This window comes from Anolis carolinensis, chromosome 6 (genome assembly GCF_035594765.1).
Source record: "Anolis carolinensis isolate JA03-04 chromosome 6, rAnoCar3.1.pri, whole genome shotgun sequence".
NCBI classification, from domain to species: Eukaryota; Metazoa; Chordata; class Lepidosauria; order Squamata; family Dactyloidae; genus Anolis; species Anolis carolinensis.
Window position 1 is genome coordinate 114,582,657 of NC_085846.1, and position 21,139 is coordinate 114,603,795.

The 21,139-nt window shown below is 41.2% G+C and overlaps 1 protein-coding gene across 2 annotated transcripts; it reads right to left on the reverse strand.

Moving 5' to 3' along the window:
* Window positions 1-6,937: 6,937 nt before the first annotated feature.
* On the reverse strand, window positions 6,938-17,972 carry sec22c (SEC22 homolog C, vesicle trafficking protein). Of its 2 annotated transcripts, none has more exons than XM_003221897.4 (7): window positions 17,851-17,972; window positions 14,137-14,346; window positions 13,350-13,513; window positions 12,230-12,409; window positions 11,213-11,331; window positions 11,045-11,110; window positions 6,938-10,208 (listed from the first exon to the last, which is right to left on the reverse strand). In XM_003221897.4, exons 2-7 carry the CDS (start codon window positions 14,316-14,318, stop codon window positions 10,008-10,010), a joined length of 912 nt encoding a protein of 303 aa, XP_003221945.2. In that variant the 5' UTR covers window positions 14,319-14,346; window positions 17,851-17,972; the 3' UTR covers window positions 6,938-10,007. The 2 variants fall into 2 exon arrangements, with proteins under 2 accessions (XP_003221945.2, XP_062813813.1); XM_062957743.1 differs by having other exon boundaries at window positions 10,071-10,208; window positions 11,045-11,106.
* Between the last annotated feature and the right edge of the window lie 3,167 nt (window positions 17,973-21,139).

A 21,139-nucleotide genomic window follows, 5' to 3' on the forward strand; every position in this document is an offset into this window, starting at 1 on the left:
GCTCTGCCTCTGAAGTTCCAGTTGCCTTGATACAGACAAACATTCATCTCCCACATTTCTCTCAGCCGGCACTTCTGGTAGATTCTCATGAGAACTGATATCATACTTATGGGAACTGATAGATTTCCAAACAGTTCTCTCCAGACCACTTCTATCCTCCTCTGGGCTCTCCGAATATATCCCAGCATCCCCTTCCTCTTCTTCTGAGCACTCAGAGTATGACCAGGCTACAACATGAGCCCCCTGGGAAGGACACGATTCAGCCTCTCCTTTCCACTCTCTATATATTGAGTGCAATTTTGCATTTTATACTCAGTTTGCAGCATTTGAAGCAAGCAGAAGACAGCAGGTAATTGTGAGAAGGGAGAAAACTGAGACATTTGAAAGGCAGCTTAAAAAGTGAGATGGTCATGAGCGAGTCACACGCTCTCAACCCCAGAAATGATCCTGTTTTCTTAGGGTTGTCACAAGTCAGGAATGACTTGAAAGCACATAACTACTTAGTATGAGACAGACCAGAGAATACAGACACAATCATGGTGAACAGAACTGCAAATACAACACAAATGAGAGGCAAAAAGAAAGACAAAGAATTCTTTACAGCAGGCATGGACAAATTTCAAGAAAGATATTCTACTTCAAGCTACAAGCAGGAATGGACCAACTTGGGCCCTCCAGGTGTTTTGGACTTCAACTCCCACAATTCCTAACAGCCTACCGGCTGTTAGGAATTGTGAGAGTTGAAATCCAAAACACCTGGAGGGCCCAAGTTGGCCCAATCATGCTGTAAAGAATTATTTGTCTTTCTTTTTGTGTTGTATTTGCAAAATAACAGAAAAAGTCCCACCATAAATCTTATTGTCTGCACTACATCAATTGGCTCTCTCTTCAACTCTGATATTCAGTGACTAACATAGCTATCATATAGTAAGCAGTGCACTATGGAGTTTGTTAAGGCTTACTCTGAAATAAGTGGATAGACTAGGATGACACCAAAGTCTCCTTTCCTCCTTAACACAGCTTTGCTCCTTTTCTTCCCATTTCCATTGCCTTTCTTGCTAAGATCCTACAACCGTGTTGTCTCTGGACATGGAGCAGATTGCATCCATTGGCTGGCAGCCCAAATCTTAACATCAGTATTCTAGACCATGGCACAGAGGAAGAAGACATCTGGGTTTGTTTTGACACCCATCCTTCAGAAATACGCATGCATTTCTTAACTAGATTCGTTACTGAATGGGCAAATTGGCTGATCAGGCAATTTATAATTTGGGAGTTTTGTTATGATAGATGTCAAACCGATCATCCCTTGAATGTTTGCACGAAGGCGGGGGAGAAGAATTCTCAAAGGAAAACATTTGGCCAAATTGGGAAGATGACTGAAGAAGTCTAGGACGCATCTACACCAGGGGTCCTCAAAACTTTTTAAGCCAAGAGCCTGAATTTGGGGACCTCTCATCTACACTGCTGATACAATGAATGCGGTTTGATGCAGATTTAGAAAAGGCAGAGGAATGAGAGACCAAACTGCCAAACTGGATAATGGAGGAGGCTAGGGAGTTTCAGAAAAACATCTATTTCTGTTTCATTGACTATTCTAAAGCCTTGGACTGTGTGGATCATAATAAATTGTGGCAAGTTCTTGGTGGTATGGAGATACCAAGTCACCTTGTCTGTCTCCTGAGAAATCTGTATAAAGACCAAGTAGCAACAGTCAGAACAGACCACGGAACAGGAGACTGGTTCAAGATTGGGAAAGGAGTGCAGCAGGGCTGCATACTCTCGCCCTACCTATTCAACTTGTACGCAGAACACATCATGCAACGTGCGGGGCTTGATGAATCCAAGGCCAGAGTTTAAATTTCTGGAAGAAACATTAACAACCTTAGGTATGCAGATGATACCACTCTGATGGCTGAAAGTGAGGAAGAGCCGAGGAGCCTTATCACCAAAGTGAAAGAAGAAAGTGCAAAAGCTGGGTTGCAGTTAAACATCAAGAAAATGAAGATCATGGCAACCAGACGGATTGATGACTGGCAAATGGAGGGAGAAAACGTGGAGTCAGTGACAGACTTTATATTTCTAGGCGCAAAGATCACTGCAGATGCAGACTGCAACCAGGAAATCAGAAGACATTTACTTCTTGGGAGGAGAGCAATGGCCAACCTGGACAAAATACTGAAAAGCAGAGACATCACACTGGCAACAAAGGTCCGCATAGTCAAAGCAATGGTATTCCCCATAGTAACCTATAGACGCAAGAGCTGGACCATAAGGAAGGCTGAGCAAAGGAAGAGAGACGCTTTTGAACTTTGGTGCTGGAGGAAAATCCTGAGAGTGCCTTGGACCGCAAGAAGATCCAACCATAGAATCATAGTCCATCCTCCAGGAAATAATGCCCGGCTGCTCACTGGAGGGAAGGATATTGGAGGCAAAGATGAAGGACTTTGGCCATATAATGAGAAAACAAGAAAGCTTAGAAAAGATCATGATGCAGGGGGAAATGGAAGGAAAAAGGAAGAGAGGCCGACCAAGGGCAAGATGGATAGACGGTATCCTTGAAAGGACTGGCTTGACCTTGAAGGAACCGGGGGTGGTGACAGCCCACAGGGAGCTCTGGTGTGGGCTGGTCCAGGAGGTCACGAAGAGTCAGAAGCGACTGAACGAAAAACAACAACACAAGTTTGATACCACTATAAATGCCATGGTCATTACTATGGAATCAGGAGAGTTGTACTTTGGTTAGGTGCCAACACTGTGGAAAGGCAAAAAACTTTGGACCACTTAGTACAGTCGTTCCTCCATAGCATGTTGTGGTTTCCATGATTCCAAACATATCAACCAATAATTCAGAGCAAGAATTTGCCCCCTTCCTCTTGGTTTCCAATTATCACAGCAGGGACAAAGACATGGCCACATATGAGACCGAGAAGGTCAGAACAGTTCTGTTTGAATCAATAGCTTGACATTTTATCAGTCTGGCAGAGAACCAAATGGACCTTCTCTGGCAGGCAAGTAAATACCATATTTCTTCTATTCTAAGATGCCATTGATTGCAAGATGCACAGTAATTTCAGTACTTTTAAAGCACCTGCAGTTCTAAAACCCACCCATTTTAAAGTATGTTTTTACTGGAATTGAAGAAATACTGTCTCTCCCTTCTCAGTGCGCTGGGCAATCAGAGTTTGAATCAGAAGACGGTGCAAGGCATAATCACAAAATGGCATTCATGAAATGAGATGCTTGATTTCATTTTTTCAAACCCACATTAATACATGGGAGCAACTCCTGGGGAATGTCAATGTCTTCGGATGTCTTCAAATGTCTTTGTGCCTTAGATGAGAACAGGGCCAGAATAAATACTTGTAAATTGAATCCAGAATTTGGTATTCCAGACAATATTCCTGACAGGTGGCATCTCAAGCAAAGGAAGGGTCACTATCTTCTATTTCTCTATCAAATAGCTCTTTTGCGAATGATACTTGATATACAAGTTTGCTTTTTGACAACATTGGTAACTTACTTAAGTAATTACTTTCTTACAGTTATTGTTCTGAAGCCCAAACAAGAAGTTTATTATTGTTGTAGCATAGTAGATTCTCACTTATCCAACATAAACAGGCTGGCAGAACGCTGGATAAGTGAAAATGTTGGATAATAAGGACGGATTAAGGAAAAGCCTATTAAATGTCAAATCATGTTATGATTTTACAAATTAAACACCAAAACATGATGTTTTAAAACAAATCAACAGAAAAAGTAGTTCAATACACGGTAACATTATATAGTAATTACTGTATTTACAAATTTAACACCAAAACATCATAATGTACTAAAAAAATGACTAAAAAATTGGCTACTAACAAATTGACTAAAAATAAAGATAAAATTGCATAAAATGAACTTACAGTAACAACATTGTCAGATATTAAATCCATAAAATGTTCAATCCTTGCTGCCTAGAGAAACAGCTGTGGATCTGGGTGGGAGGCAGACTGTGTTGGATAATCCAGAACGTTGGATAAGCGAATGTTGGATAACTGAGACTCTACTGTAGTTGCATTGCTTAAAAATCCTGTTTTCCCATGACATAAAAATAAAAGTACAGTATGATCCCAATATTCAGAGATACATTCTTGAATTCACAGCAGGAAACAAAAAAACAAAAAACCATGGATAATAATGATGCTTTCCAGCAGAAGTTGCCATAGAATCGCCATGGAGGTCAAAGACAATTCTATGAAGTCTTGAGGAAAAATAGTGTGATTGTATGATTAAAAGGCAGTGTGATTCTAAAGTAACTTCCAACAGAAGCATACCATGGAATTACCATAGACTCTTGCTAGGAAGCTCTTAAATCCAGGGAAGATTTTGCTACTTCACTGAGATGGCACCCACCGTTTGCCACTGGATATTGAGAAAAAGCAAAGCAGGAATTGTATGAGTAAAATGTGACAGCCAAATGGGCAGAATGGGAGGGAAGATTGATGGTACCATCTGTCTAAACCAAATCTTGCCTATTGCTTACAGTTAAGCAGACGGAGTCTTCCATCGGGCCGTAATGCCAGCAGTGAGCAAAAGATCCATCCATCCCAAATTGGAAAGGTTGCCGGTCTATTTGTCACTTTTCTAGACACGCATATTTCCCCAGCAGGCACTTTTTCTTAATATAAGAAAGAACCTCCTTAGGAAGATCGGGTTTATTTCTTTCAGGCAGAAGCCCAGAGGATGCTCTTTCCCCAAATTGCATTGACTCCAAGTCACGTTTCTTCTTCCAAGCAACCTTTGTTATGGGCCAGATTTCATATCGCAAAAGCAGCTACTGTAACGGCTCCATAGTCTGGCCTCAACCATATTTCTTCGCTATTGATTTCTAATCACTGAAAATAACTGTCATGAGAGGCAAAACTCCAGCTCAGCTATTCTAGCAGCACTTTTCTAGGATTAGGAGGCTTCGCTGATTTCTTGCTGCAACTTGCAAAACTCTACAAAGAGGAACAATGTCTTTACAGGCATTCCTCACTTTTCAGCAACCCACTCTTTGGACTCTTTCCAATTGCAATCAGATCCCATAATTTGAAATGTAATCCACTCTTTTGAACTGTTTGTCACATTTCTATGACTTTCCACACACTTTTGCATCAATGTGCTATTTCGTCTTTCAACTTGCTGTGCTATTTAGTTTGTGCACGCATTTGAGAGTTATATATATATAGTGCCTTAATGTTTTTCAGCAGCTAAACTGCATCTCAACATTGGAAAAACTTTGCATTGGGCCAAGTTCTACTTGTCAACAGTACTAGTCCTTCATTGTGTATCAAATAAGCCTGTGTTTAAGCTTTTTCATTCCCTTCCAGGTGCCAGGACTCTCCCTCCACTCTGCTTTGCAACTGTTTTCTGCTTAGAAGCAAGCAGGCTAGATTGAATGTTCCTTATTCCAACTCCCTACATTCCTAATAATCCCCTCATTTTAACTTTAAGATTTCTCTTGTATTTTCTGACTAGGAAAATATATATCCACTCTTCTTGCATTGACGAATAGCAATTCTCCATTTGCAGCCCTGAATTCTCTCCCTTTGAGATTGACTCTGTCTCTATCTATCAAACCATAGCCTCCATTGCCAACAGATTTCCTTGATCTTCCCAAGATGAATGATAGAATGAGTTCCTTTTTCTTTCTCTCTCTGTACTTTTGTGCGCATGTGGTTTTATTTTATGCCATCTTATGTATACCAGCGCCGCCTGCTGCTTAAATGGAAAATACACACATTATGTTATATTATGTTGCACATTATTGTCAGGAAGTTCTTCCTAAGGTTCTGGAGGAGATTTGGGGAGGATTGGGTGTTTAAAAATATTTTAAATGACAATTATATTTTAACCTAACCTAACGGTATTATTTAACTGTTTTTCAATTCTCGTATTAGCATGGTTTTAAATGGTGACCTAAGTGTGTGCTCCTTGTGTCCCCACAAAAAGAAAGGTAGGGTATAAATAAAGTACATGAATATGTTTTGGTGGAATCTCTTTTCTCGCAGTCTGAATCCATTGCTCTGCCTTTGAATCTCTGGAACAGAAGAAATCAAGATTATGGCTTATACCTCACAACCTCTGCGGATGCCTGCCATAGATGTGGGCGAAACGTCAGGAGAGAATACTTCTGGAACATGGCCATACAACCCAGAAAACACACAACAACCCCAAGATTGTGGTCACTTCCAATGTTAAGATTACATGATTCTTCAAATTTCAGGAACTTGTAGGCCTTCTGAAGGCCAAATGCATTTGAGCTTTTCTAATAAACTAACCATTTTATTGTCTCATAGAAACATTTTCTCTCACTTGTAGCATCCAGTGATAACAGTTTTTGCTCCTCATTCAAAACCATGGGTTTTGCTCATGGTTAGAAAACGTCCACATATGAAATGAAGTTGATGTTGAACCCACAGACCTATGAGATTTCGGGTCCATCTACACTGTAGAATTAATGCAGTTCGACACCATTTAAACTGTCAATGCTGTGAAATTCTGGGAGTTGTAGTTTAGTGAGGGACCAGCATCTTTGGTAGAGAAGGCTATAAAAACTCTGTAAAACTACAACTCTAAGTATTATTTAGCATTGAGCCATGGCAGTTAAAGTCATGCCAAACTGCATTATATCTTCAGTGTAGATGAACCCTAAATAATTTTGGACCATGGTGTAAAGGTCTAGTTCAGGCATGGGCAAACTTTGGCCCTCCGGGTGTTTTGGAATTCAACTCCCACAATTCCTAACAGCCGGTAGGCTGTTAGGAATTGTGGGAGTTGAAGTCCAAAACACTCGGAGGGCCAAAGTTTGCCCGTTCTTTGTCTAACTGGAAATCTAACCATAAACCTATCATATTCCCATCTACAAATGCCATACTCTCTCATATACAAATTACAACGCACTAGTAAATACAAAAAAGTAATTTACTCATTTTACTCCAATCACCTGTTGAGTATATACATATTTACACTCATGCAAAAAATTATTTTTCCGGAAATCCAGACCTCCATTACAGTGCAAAAAAAAAAAAACTTTCCCCAAAATCAGCAGCTCTTTTCCTACTAAGCATTATTTTAAAAATCAAATGTCTTTGGTTTAAAAATAAAGGTTGGGAGTTTAGGATCTTAAGTCTCTGATCATCTCTTTTTAAAAAGATCCCACTTAGAATCTCAACATATTTTGTTTTTAAGCCAATTGCTAGATTTCACGGCTCTTTCCTTTCATCAAAACTGTATTGGTTTTGTGGGAAACAAAATAATCAAGTATTTAAAAATATATCTGTATCCAAACACGATAAATATTAGGGAAAGGTGTGAACAAAAAAAGGGGAATTGTCATTTTTTGGAAGATATAAAACATGATTATTCCAACCACAAATATTTTTAAGTATCAAAACCCCATTTATGGGGCTAGATGAAAAAGCAACCCTGAAAAATTCAAGCACAGTCCTTAGCAAACATAAAACACAGGTTTCAATATGTCAGAATGAATCTTTCCCCCCAACTTGAGTTAACCAGCTCCATAATATCAAGGTTTAAAAAGGGAACTTCTGTGAGACTTCTGAGTATATCAGATCAAAGCAAATGGTGAGTAATCCATGTAGACCACTTACACAAATGGGCATTTGTTCCATTTTGTTCTAATAAACATGGACTGAATAATTTCTTTTCTTTTATTAAGCAAACAGTTCTGCATTGCTGTGGACGAGAAGAGTGGAACAATGACAATAAACCAAAACAGAGATGAGTGTGTTAGTCCTCAAATTATATCATTTCCAATTTGTAGACCGACCTATCACAGGAGTTTCTTGGCAGGATTGGTTCAAATAGGATTAGCCATTGCTTTTGAGGCTGAGAGAATGTGACTTGACCATCATCCAATCGGTTTCTATTGCCAGGTGGGGACTCAAACTCTGGTCTCCAGAGTTATAATCTAATGGTCAAACCACTAGATCATACTAGGAGGCAGTCCCACAACATTAAACTCTTATTATCCTTGGTGTAAGAATAGGGGTGATACAGTGAGATCCCTAGAACCCAGTGAAGTCCAGCCTTTGGCCCGCTAGCTGTTTTGGACTCCAGCTCCCAGAATTCCTGACCACTGAGCAAGCTGCCAAAGGCTTCAGAGTCTCAATCACCTGCCATAACTAAACCCATATCCAAGGCACAGATGTTTACATCTTATATACAGGGATCCCTCCTGGGGAAATCATACTTTGCATTCAGTTTGCAGTGTTCCTTCTTTACTCATCAAACTCTGTATGTGTGATATATTAGCACAGAGTCAGCACAATAGACACCAAACACATTACTGGAGGCTCACTGCCAACACAGACACTGTTAAAACTTTCAGGGCCTTAGACAAGAGGAAAAAGGTTGAATTGTACAAGGAATTCCTGCCTGGTATGCTCTCCAAAACACTTATTGTGTTGTCTTTCCCACCAATCTTTTCAGATACGTACATGGGAATGTGTACATGGGGCCTCCAGTGGCACAGTGAGTTAAAGCACTGAGCTGCTGAACTTGTGAACCAAAAGGTCGCAGGTTCGAATCCGGGGAGCGGAATGAGCGCCCGCTGTTAGCTCCAGCTTCTGCTAACCTAGCAGTTTAAAAACATGCAAATGTGAGATCAATAGGTACTGCTCCAGCGGGAAGGTAACAGCACTCCATGCAGTCATGCCATTGGCCACATGACCTTGGAGGTGTCTACGGACAACACCGGCTCTTCGGCTTAGAATTGGAGATGGGCACCAACCCCCAGAGTCAGACATGACTGGACTTGATGTCAAGGGAAACTTTTAGCTTTACCTTACATGGGAATGGTCCTCAATTCACTTGTCTAATGCATGCAAACCTTGTTACTGTTGCTGTTGTGTACCTTCAAGTTGTTTCCGAGTCACAGCAACCCCTTGTGGTTTTACTCAGCAAGATCTGTTCCAGGGTTTGCCACAACTTTCCTGAGATTGATACTCCAGTGGTCTTCTGAATCATAGCCCAATGCTCAAACCACTACAGCACACTGAGTCTCTGATTTGAAACAGACAAATCATTCAAGAACCTATGCAATGCCCCTAACACAGACATAGGCAAACTTCTGCCCTCTATATAGTTTGGACTCCAACTCCCACAATTCCTAACAGCCGGCAGGCTGTTAGGAATTGTGAGAGTTGGAGTCCAAAACACCTGGAGAGTCAAAGTTTGCCCATGCCTGACCTAATGCTAACTGCTAATTTAAATGAATGATTATTTGAAGAAAAGTTGTGCTTCGTAGATGGCATCTGGCCCATACTATAATCTCCTACAGTCCTCAGCTTCATTTTAAAAACCTTGTGCAAGTCAGTGCTGAAACCTTTATAAGAGTGATTTCTCTTTTTTCCCACCTGAGAGGAAGGGGATTAAAGGAAAAGTGGAGAATGAGAAAAGCCACTTCCCTGTTCAACGCAGGCTTCAGCCTGTTGGCATGTGGATTCCAACCCACCCTTAAAATTATCCAAAAGAAAAGAGGAAAAAGGCTGCTGTCCCCTGCTTTTAAAGTCCTCCTCTGCCAGTGGGACAGGTCTTCACTTTTTGGCTTGTCCAGAGCTGATTGTATTTTACAATCTGGTCCATGTCTGCCAAACAGGACAGGCAAACTGATTGTTCCTGCTGCAGCTTTCCTACTATCTTCTCCAAAGTCCAGACCAGTATGGTGCTCATATTCATGAAATCTCCAGACTGATTTCCCTGCTTGAGCAGATATTCAGCTCCTTGTGTACGTTTTGTGCATTAAAACTGTAAAGGGCTGGTGTGTAGAACCTCTTGCCTTAAACTGAATACCATAGTCATTCTGGTCCATTCTGTTGATATGAGTGCTAAAACCCACTATCTAAACAGGAATGGGACTTCCATATAATGGAAGCTAACCGTGACCAACCTTAAATACCCCTCCCAAACCCAAAGTTCTGACTAAACACATTTCCAGATGCCTAATTTTCTTTTGTTCATACTCCGAAATCTGGCTGTTTCTCTGAAACCTGCCGTGTTAGTATCTGATGGGAGGAAAACGAAGCCACCCCGATGTGGAAGAGTATCTGCCAGATGTTCCTCAGTCCGTACAAATAAATGTTGCATATACAGATCGTGACAAAAAGTATGAAGACCTTTATCTTCCTGGCTGAGCTGTAGAACAGGTAGAGATAGCACTGCAGAAAAGAGAAAACCAAAAAGTAGTTTGCTATGTGGGATGGCAAAACAAAGTACCAACACTGTTTACCTCAAATGGAATTAAGAGCACATCAATTTCACATCATGGTCTAAAGGCTGCTAAAATTAAATAATATCCTAAGGATTAGCAAGGTATTGTTTTTATCGAGTGAGGCATTCTAAAAACAAAGTAGAGTTGTTGTGCACCTTCACATTGTTTCCAGCTTGTGGCAACCTTAAAGTGGATCTATCATGTGACTTTCTTAGCAATATTTACTCAGAGATGGGTTGCCTTTTGCCTTACTCTGTAGTCAAATGAGTGTGGCTTCTCCATGGTCACCAGCGGGCTTCTATGGCAAAGTGGGGATTCAAACCACCTTCTTTAGAGTCATTATGAAATGGTTAAACCATTATGGCATGCTGCCTTTAGTAACAATGACATGTTCTGTATTTACGACTATCTTCAAAACTAGCTGAAGAGAATTCAAGGTTAAATGTGTTGTCGAAGGCTTTCATGGTCGGGATCACAGGGTTGTTGTATGTTTTCCGGGCTGTATGGCCATGTTCTAGAAGTATTCTCATCCTCAGAGGATACCTGCCATAGATGTGGGCAAAACGTCAGAAGAGAATACCTCTAGAACATGGCCATACAGCCCGGAAAACATACAACAACCCCAATTCAAGGTTATCTGAGGATGTATCCTAGGCATGGCAAACTTCAGCCCTCAAGCTGTTGTGGGAGTTGCCCACAATTCCTAACAGCCTATTGGCTACAAAGAGGCCAGGAAAAGAGATTTAAGCACCACGCAAAATACAGAAAATATAAGTTACCTACCAACAGGAAACAGGATACAAAAGGCAGAAGGAATGCTATGACTTTCCCAATTCCTGTGCGATCTTCCTGTTGAAAAATGATATTTTTGTAGGTCAAATGAAGTTTAAAACACCACACAAAGTATATTTTAAAAATCAGAATTGCTTTGTTCCCATTTGGAACAATTACCTGAAAAGAATACTCTGCAAGATGAACTCCTCGAATGAGATTCAAGGCACCACACATGATGTTGAGAACCAGAGATAAAATTCCCAATGGAGACACTGGTTGCATTCGGTAAGTGGGGGCTTCAGGCCAATTCAAGAAGAGAAAAACAAACTATCAAGAAACAGACCACTGAGCATTGCTAAAACATTTATAGCACTTTGCTGTGCTTGTTGCATATTCTTTTCAGCAATCATTTTCCAGCTCAAGCAGTTCGCACATATTCTTTGTGTACCATTTATTTGTATACTCCCACCTGAAGAACAAGCGAGTGTATGGAAATAATTAGAATAATAATACTGATGACAACACACAATAACCCTCTCTGAAATATTGGTCACAGTGAATGTAAAGCACTTGATTTGTTCAAAGTGCTTTGCCTTACTACAGCAAAAAGAGCATTCGTTATCTAAAATGTTTGTCACTAGAAGGATTTGGGATTTTGGAATAATGAGATATAGTTGAATATCTTTTAAGTGAAATACCTAGAACCAGAAGCATTTCAGATTTTTTTTCAAATTTTGTAATATCAGTAGTTGCATATATGCACATAATAAGATCTCATGGAAATAGGATCCAAGTCTAAATATGAAAGTCTTTTATGTTTCTTATACACAAACATGACATTAATTTCTACAGTATTTTAAGTAATTTCTTCATGAAACACATTAAACCATCAGAAGGCAAAGGACAATTTGAAATTTTGGAGTATTTTGGATTTAGGATTCTGAGTACGGGACACTCAGCCTACAAAAACTAGCCAGCCATAACTCTCTTTGTTCTGATATCGTAAGAAATACTACGCAGGAAGAATCCACAATTATACTGGGTCCATGTTAACATTGTTATGTTTTACACATGCCATTCAGCTATTGGTTAAAGCTATTAGTAAATTATACAAAGATTGACTACCAGTTAGAATATCCAGCCAGGCCCTGGATTTTAGCAACAAGGAATCTGCCTTTGGACCTTGCATCTTACCAGATTCGGCATGGAGCTCCGTGTGGCCGTTCACCATCCCGTTCATCAATGCTGTGTCTTCCAACCTGATAAGCGCAGGAGGCTGCAAGCGAAGCTCTTCCTGGATTTTTTCCATGTTGAATGCTGTCTGCGCACAGTTTGTGTAATTGAAACGGCTTTTGACTTTCTGAATGACATTGTCTGCAGCAGAGAAACAAGAAAAGTTCTCACTGAAAATAAAAACATATGTTTAAATATGCTTCATTGAAAACTAAGGCAGTGGAATCAGGATTTCCTCAACACAGTATTTGTGCAGGGTTTTTATTTAGCACATAACAGGCAGGTACACATCTGTTTCTAGAGAACTAAAACATGTAAGGAAAGTTTTCTGGTCTAGAAAAAAAATATCTATTTTTGTCATTTCCCAGTGTCCATTAAAATATCTTATACAGGCAGCATATCAGGGCAATAGTTTTCTCCAGCAAATAGAAATTAAAGACCTAATCGCCCCTGAACTTTGGGGCAGTAAATGTATGTAGATATGTTTTAGAAAGCAAGAAAATGCCCTGAAATAGCGAGAAACAATGAATTCAGGAGATGGCAAACTCTCTTCTTTGGGAGCTTTTTAACCAAAGAAGTGCTTTAGTTGTATATTCCTGCATGGCAGGGGACAGGATTAGATGACCCTTGCAGTTCCAAATGCTGTTATTCTGTGGTTTTAGGTAAGCTACCTGAGCTAATAAGCATATTTATTAGAAGTTACTAAGGAACTTGTTTGCAGGAAAAAGGAATACACAGAGCATTAATGTAGAGCTAAGAATTACTGCATTCAAAAACTGTCATTTAGAATGTAAAATAACACCTCCACCTCTTCGTTTGGAGAGAAGATTAAGTAATATGACTAAGTTAAGCCATCTAATACCTCAACATCCAGGATAAAAACTCAACTAAAAATCCTTCTTATCACTAATAAACCACAATTTCAACAGATTATTTATCTAATTCCTTTTCTTCCAGCAGCTAAAGTCATCAAGACATGCCAGGAAACCTAAGGAGCAATATTATCTGTGCTGCTGAATTTATTTGAAACATGCTATTTGCTAAAGATTACAGAAGGGAAACAAAACAGAGCACTACCCACCAAATTCAAGAAAAGCATATGGCCTGGATGCCAGGCCCACACTTGAACCATCATAAGTAGTGGCAAATTCCCACTGGAGCTCTTCCAAGAAGCAGAAGGCCATGACTGTGGGATAGCTGTTTCTGCAGATGCCCATGCAGGCAATGTCTCCAGAGGAATGGAAGCTGAAAACAAAAAGATCCAGGATTTGTATCGAGCTAGACACGCAAAGAACAAATAGGGAAACACCCACAAACACTACTGGGGCGGCGGAGGGGGGTGGAAATGCTGCTTTTTGGATAACAAGTGATATAAAAGACATGGATAAGGGGAGTTATACTGCATTGGTCCACAGGAAAATATACACATTACTGAGTTACAGAAAGCAAAAATAAATAAATGATGGTACTTTGGCCCCATATACACTATTTAATGCAGTTTCAAAACTGTATTGCAGAAAATGGTTTCTCTGTGCAGATGATTACATAGTAAATCTTGGAACCGGTTTGAGGCCTGGATGGTGATGGCACAAGCACTGATGCACATTAAAGCCTGTTGTTGTGCACTTCTGTAGACATTTGTTACCTGGCTGTCAGTTTGAAGCTCACTTCGAGCTGCATTAAATGGCCAATGTACCCTTTAGCATCTGTAAAACCTTATAAAGGTCTGATCACATTTTCCTTAGACTTTCACTGACTTTTCTTTCAGGTCTTTTTCTTATTAAAAGGCAGAGTGCATTGCCCTCAAAGACATTCTCAAGAAATTGTGCATAAAAGCAACACCAAGCAGAAGCAAAAACCCATCTTACTGTATGCTGAGGTCACGTTCGGTGGCTGTACCCCGCTCTGGATACTGTGTCAGGATGGACGACAAGGCCTTGAGTTTCTTCCTGCATTCCAAGAAATCCTGGTCAAGGTGAAAGTCTGTGGAGGCCGAGAGTGGGAGTCCGTCCCTCACCCGCACCACGCAGGCAAAGAGGATCATGGACATCCTCCACCGGGGAACTCATGGGGACAGGCTGGGAAGAGATAGTTCGTTTAATGTATCTCCATGCTGTTCTCCAAGACCACAATACAGGAAAACAAGACGAATTGTAGAGCCATTCAGTTGGAAGAGACCACAAGGACCTTCCAGTTCAACCCTCTGCCATGCAGCAACACACAATTAAAGCTCTCCTCACAGATGGCCATCCAAGCCCCTGATTAAAAACCTCCAGGGAAGAAAATTCCTTTCGACTCCCAAACAGCAGCATATTCCACTGCCGAACAGGTCTTTCCATCAGGAAGTTCTTCCTAAATGTTTAGGTGGAATCTTTCTTCCTGCAGTTTGAATCCACTACTCCATGTACTAGTCTCCAAAGTAGCAGGAAACAAAACTGGAAAGTTAGATGAAAGCCCAAGAAAGTAGCAAGCTTACAAGTGGAGATCAAGCATTGACTGTGCACACCAAGAGCTCTCTTCTCTTCACTTCACAAAGGGTGCACCTACACTGTACTATTAATGCTGTTTGACACCACTTTAATTGCCATGGCTCGATGCTATGGAATCATGGGAGATGGTTATACAGGGTCTTAGTTTGGGCTTCACCAAACTAAAAATCCTAAGATTACATAGCAATGAGTCATGGTAATGAATATTCTTTTACGATCAACATATCAGACAATAAAATGAAAAGTGGTGTCAAACTCCATTACTTCTACAGTACAGATATATCCTAAGTCAAAGATATCCCTCTCGCAACCAAAGACACACACAAGACTTTTCCAGATCTGATTATTCGCTGATTTCATTAATCAGAAATCCCTAGGGATCCAATGGAGGTTGACAACTAATGATTTTAGTCAGGGAACCATAACTAGAAAGACTTTATCATTCAGACATCCTTTGTACAATAATTAAGATTCCAGAGATGGATTTGTAATAACTATGAAATTGAGAAAGCATGCCTTCTCCTAAAGTACAGACAGAATGAAGCACTTATTTTAAAATTCTAGTAGGCTCTGCAAATGACAATTAATTATTCTAACCTAAAATTTTAAGAACACAAGCAGTGTTTCTCATCTCTTAGAAAGAGAAAAACATCAGTATTTAAAAGCAAATTACGAACAAAGAGAACAGAAAAGAACATAAATGTCATTTTATAATACCTACAAAGCATGTGCATAATGACAACCCAATCTCAAGATAAAAAGTGAACCACGTCACGCAAGACTTCAGCCACATTCCAAAGTATCATTCCAGCTCTGAACTTTCCTCGGTGAACCTTATATCAGACTTATGTCAAATATGAATGAGTTTTTCATGCCCTCTAGCGCTGCTAGATCTAGAAATGCTCCTCAATCTTAAAGCTTCTTAAACATGTACTGCTCTATGAGGATACAAAAAACACTATTAGGAACACCTGAGCATACACTAGAACCCTTGCCGATGTTTTCGCCTCAGCAGGTTTTTGTAGGTCTGCTTCTGAAACCTCTCTACAGCACAGGGGTTTAAAGCCAAAGGACTTAAAGATCTTTTTCACATATACTGCTGTCGAGCCAGGCATTGTCCCCTATTCCGTATCTTTGCATTTCATTTTTCTGCCTAAGTGGAGTATCTTGTTGAACTTCATTTTATTAGTTTCAGTCAATCATCTCTCTAATCTGTTAAGATCATTTTGAATTCTGTTCCTGTCTTCTGGAGTATTGGCTGTCCCTCCCAATTTGTTGTCATCTACAAACCTGATGAGCATTCCTTCTAATCCTTCTATAAATCAGGGGTCCTCAAACTTTTAAAACAGAGGGCCGGTCAGTCTTTCAGACTGTTGAGGGGCTGAATTATCTTTAAAAAAAAAAAAAAAAAAAAAAAAAACAAACAAATTCCTATGCACACTGCACATGTTTTATTTATAGTGCAAAAACAACAACAATAATGAGAGAACAATAAAATATTTAAAAATACAGTAGAGTCTCACTTATCCAAGCTAAACAGGCCGGCAGAAGATTGGATAAGCGAATATCTTAGTTAATAAGGAGGGATTAAGGAAAAGCCTATTAAACATCAAATTAGGTTATGATTTTACAAATTAAGCACCAAAACATCATGTAATAGAACAAATTTGATGGAAAAAGTAGTTCAATACGCAGTAATGTTATGTTGTCATTATTGTATTTACGAATTTAGCACCAAAATATTGTGATATATTGAAAAAATTGACTACAACAATGCCTTGGATAATCCAGAAGCTTGAATAAGTGAGACTCTTCTGCTGCCCTGCAGACGAGGACGCGGAACAATGGCTTCAAACTACAGGAAAGGAGATTCCACCACAACATCAGGAAGAGCTTCCTCACTGTGAGAGCTGTTCGACAGTGGAACTCTCTCCCCCGGGCTGTGGTGGAAGCTCCTTCTTTGGAGGCTTTTAAGCAGAGGCTGGATGGCCATATGTCGGGGGTACTTTGAATGCAATTTCCTTCTTCTTAGCAGGGGGTTGGACTGGATGGCCCATGAGGTCTCTTCCAACTCTACTATTCTATGATTCTAAGACTCTACTGTAGGAACAATTTTTACCAACTATCAGGATTTCAATGGGAAGTGGGGCCTGCTTCTGGCCACTGAGATAGTCAAGTTAATTAGGATTGTTATTGTTGTGTGCCTTCAAGTCTCTCTCCCCCGGACTGTGGTGGAGGCACCTTCTTTGGAGGTTTTTAAGCAGAGGCTGGATGGCCATCTGTCGGGGGTGCTTTGAATGTCATCTTCCTGCTTCTTGGCAGGGGTTTTGACTGGATGGCCCATGAGGTCTCTTCCAAGTCTATTATTCAATGATTCTAAGTCATTTCAGACTTTGGGTAAGCCTAAGTCTAAAACTTGGTGGGGGGGGGGGGGGGGGGCTGGGCTGTGGTGCAGGCTGTTGAGCAACCAGCTGCAACAAATCACTCTGACCAAGAGGTCATGAGTTCGAGGCCACCTCGGAGCCTGCGTTTGTCTCTGTCTTTGTTCTATGTTAAGGCATTGAATGTTTGCCTCATATGTGTAATGTGATCCGCCCTGAGTCCCCTTCGGGGTGAGAAGGGCGGAATATAAATACTGTAAATAAATAAATAATAAATAAATGACTTTGTTGGGCCACATGGGGGCCCCTGATCTAAGTCATTAAGAACTATGTTGAAAAGAACCGGGCCCAGGACAAAACCCTGCTTATGGCACTCTACTCGTCACTTCTTCCCAGGATAAAGCATTGGTAATCCATGGGCCAACATGGTTCTCTAGTAGTCTCTAGGCCAGGCCTGGGCCAACTTAGGCCCTCCAGGTGTTTTGGGCTTCGACTCCCACAGTTCCTAACAGCCTCAGGCCCCTTTCTTTTCCCCCTCAGCCGCTTAAGCGGCTGAGGGGGAAAAGAAAAGGGCCTGAGGCTGTTAGGAACTGTGGGAGTCGAAGCCCAAAACACCTGGAGAGAGGGCCCAAGTTGGCCCAGGCCTGCTATCAACGCTTTACGGCTAAGAAACGACCAACTCCCGGCAACCGCGGCTTTCGCTTTGCCTCACCTGGCCTCCCGGAGCCTCAGGCCTGCGCCGGAAATGGCCTCAAGCACAACAAACGCGTCGGCCCCGCCCACTTCCGGCGACAGCTTTGAGACGCGTCCCGCAGCGACCAATCGGAGCAGAGGATGGAGGAGGAGCGTCGCGCGCAGAAAGCCGCCCACTCCCTAGAGTTTAGGACTCGCACGCTTACTATCTCCACTTCCGGCTCTGTATCGATAGAAATTTGGGTTGCTGTGTAAATCATCTGTCCTTTACAGCCATGTTCCAGAAGCATTCTCTCCTGACGTTTCGCCCACATTTGTGGCAGTCATCCTCAGAGGTTGTGAGGTCTGTGGGAAACTTGTGGTTTATATACCTATGGAATGATGTCCAGGGTGGGAGAAAGAACTCTTGTCTGTTTGAGGCATGTGTGAATGTTGCAATTGGCCATCTTGATTATTAGCATTGAATGGCCTTGCCGCTTCAAAGTCTGTCTGCTTCCTTACTGGGGGAATCCTTTATTGGAAGATGTTAACTAGCCCTGATTGTTTCATGTCTGGAATTTCCCTTTTCTGAGAGTTGTTCTTTATTTACTGTCCTGATTTTAGATGTTTTTTTTAAAAAAAAAAACCTCAAAAAAAACAAACATTCACACTTGCCTCCAGCAGACAAGGGTTCGTTCTCCCCACCTGGACATTATTCCACAGATATATAAACCCCACTTGCCTAGTTTCCAACAGGCCTCACAACCTCTGAGGATGCCTGCCATAGATGTGAGCAAAAGGTCAGGAGGGAATGCTTCTGGAACATGGCCAGACAGCCCAGAAAACTCACAGCAACCCAGTGGTTCATGCCATGAAAGCCTTTGACAACACAAATGATATAGTCTCCAAAAAAGAACATTTCAAGGTTTTAGATTAAATCACCTACTTCCTTATAATAATTATAATAATTTATTTTTATATCCCGCCTCCATCTCCCCGAAGGGACTCGGGGCAGCTTACATGGGGACGAGCCCAATATCAACATAGATTGAAACACAATCCATGAATTAAAACTAAACATCCCAGAAAACTCACAGCAACTCAATGATTCCAGCCATGAAATACAACACAAAAGTAAGATTTTTTTAAAAGCCCAAACTGTTTGTTTTTTTGGTCCTCTGCTTCAAACCTATGACAAGAAAATAGGTCCTGTGCTCCTAACTACAGCAAATGTAAGGGGATAACTCTATCTGCCCCTCTCTTCTTGAGCAACTGCAAAGTGGGAATGCCAGAGTCACAGAAATGCCACATCTCCTTGCACACTTCCCCGTTTGCTTGGAACAATAGCATCATTCAAAGTGGCTACCTCGGTTCCTAAAGGTCATTTGAAGCCCTGTTAGATAACATATAGGAAAGCAAAGCATTCATGGGGAACAGCTCCCAATTATCTCTTTTCTTGGCAGTCTGGGACATTCCTCTTGGTATCTCTGATGTGGCGTTAACCCTTCTCCATCTGTATTTTGGATAGCCATCAACCAACAATAATAATGTTGGCTAATGATCTGATCAACACAAAACATTTACGTGGTTGATCTCACTACTCACCCACTGTCTCTAAAATTCTAGCTGCAAAGCACAAGGCTTTGTTTGGCAAACTGGAGTCTTCCCTTGCAATGGGATTGTAGCAAGTCATCATTTTCATATATGTGTGTGTGTTTATAGAAAGGTGTTTCAGAGCTGGGGGGCAATCACCGAGAAGGCCCTCTCCCTCGTCCCCACCAACCGTACTTGCCTTAAAAAGGCAAGAGTTCTTTCTCACACCCTGGACATTATTCCAGAGATATATAATCACCACTTGCCTGGTTTCCAACAGACCTCCCAACCGCTGAGGATGCCTGCTATAGATGTGGATGAAACGTCAGGAGAGAATGGTTCTGGAATATGGACATAATGTTGGGAATCATCCTGGACTACTCAAGTCTAGATGTTGTTAAATAGATGATAGAGTTAGATTGAGGGAATCCTTTCCCTGTTTCCAAAGCATGCCTAGACAGGCTTTATTGTGTTTCACTCTACCCTGTTCACGTCACATCCCTTACTTTGAAGTTAGTAGAAATGTGAATCTCTAGGGACACTAACTTCTCATTGGTCAGAATGTCTTTTATGGCCCCAATAAACTGGACCATGAGGTTGGAACCATTTTGGTTCTCTCTTCTCCCTTTGTTCTTCAAGCTAACAACACGTCCTGCCATCTCTCCTGGCAAGATGTAACTATTTAGATGTTTGTTATTTTTCCTTTGTTATTTTTCCTTAGAAACCAATCTAGAGTAGACTAGACAGCTCCCAAGCCTTTCTATCTACAATGGAGTTCTTTTTACTTGAATAAATACCTTTTTGAACTTTTATTGAGACTTTGCAATCCATTGCAATCCTAAATGGTCAAAGGCTTCTCTTTGCTCGCCCCATGTAAGTAACTGTTGCATTTGAAAGCTTTTGCTTTTGCTACTCTGCTGATTTTTGGTGGAATCTCCCCCAGAGAGGGTTAAATTGAGTCTAACCACTCAGAGATTACCACAACACATACAGCCCAGAAAACTCACAACAAGCCAGTGATTCCAGCCATTTTTTTTTTTTCGTGTAAGGAGCAACCGGGGTTGCTCCTGGAGTGAGAGAATTGGCCGTCTGCAAGGACGTTGCCCAGGGGACGCCCGGATATTTTGATGTTTTTACCATCCTTGTGATGACGGTCGCCCCCGCTTTCAAATTGATTAAAAAAAACGCAGCAGAGAGTTCCATAGATTACTCTCCAAAAGAACGGAGCGGGACCGCAACAGACTATTATTAAAAGACCTTTTTTCCTTCATTTTCCTCTTCCCTGAACTATGTAACAAATCACCCCAATAAAAGTAGCATTTATTTTAACAGTAACCCTCTCTATCTGGTTATTTTGTATCTTTTCTCTGACTCCTTTCCTTTGCATGCAATCTCTCTCTCCCTCCCGTCCCTTTAAACTCCGGTTGAGGTTTCCCTGCCATAGATTAACATGGCGGTCGATATAAATTGGCTCATATCTCTATCAAAATTACCCCTAGAACGCTCCTCTTTTAGTCCTAACCCTTTCTAAGGCTCCTGACTCGAAGACAACCAGCAGAACCAGAATCGGTCCAGTTTTCGGCACCTCATCAGCTGACTGTCAAAACGGGATCGACAGCTCCTTTCAAGCCAAGCTGCTGCCTTATCCCGGGTTTTCCTCTCCCCGCGACTCGCGGAATGGCTTTCCCTAGCCCCTTTCTGTGAATTGGGGATGGGGGGGATCGCTCTCTCGCGGG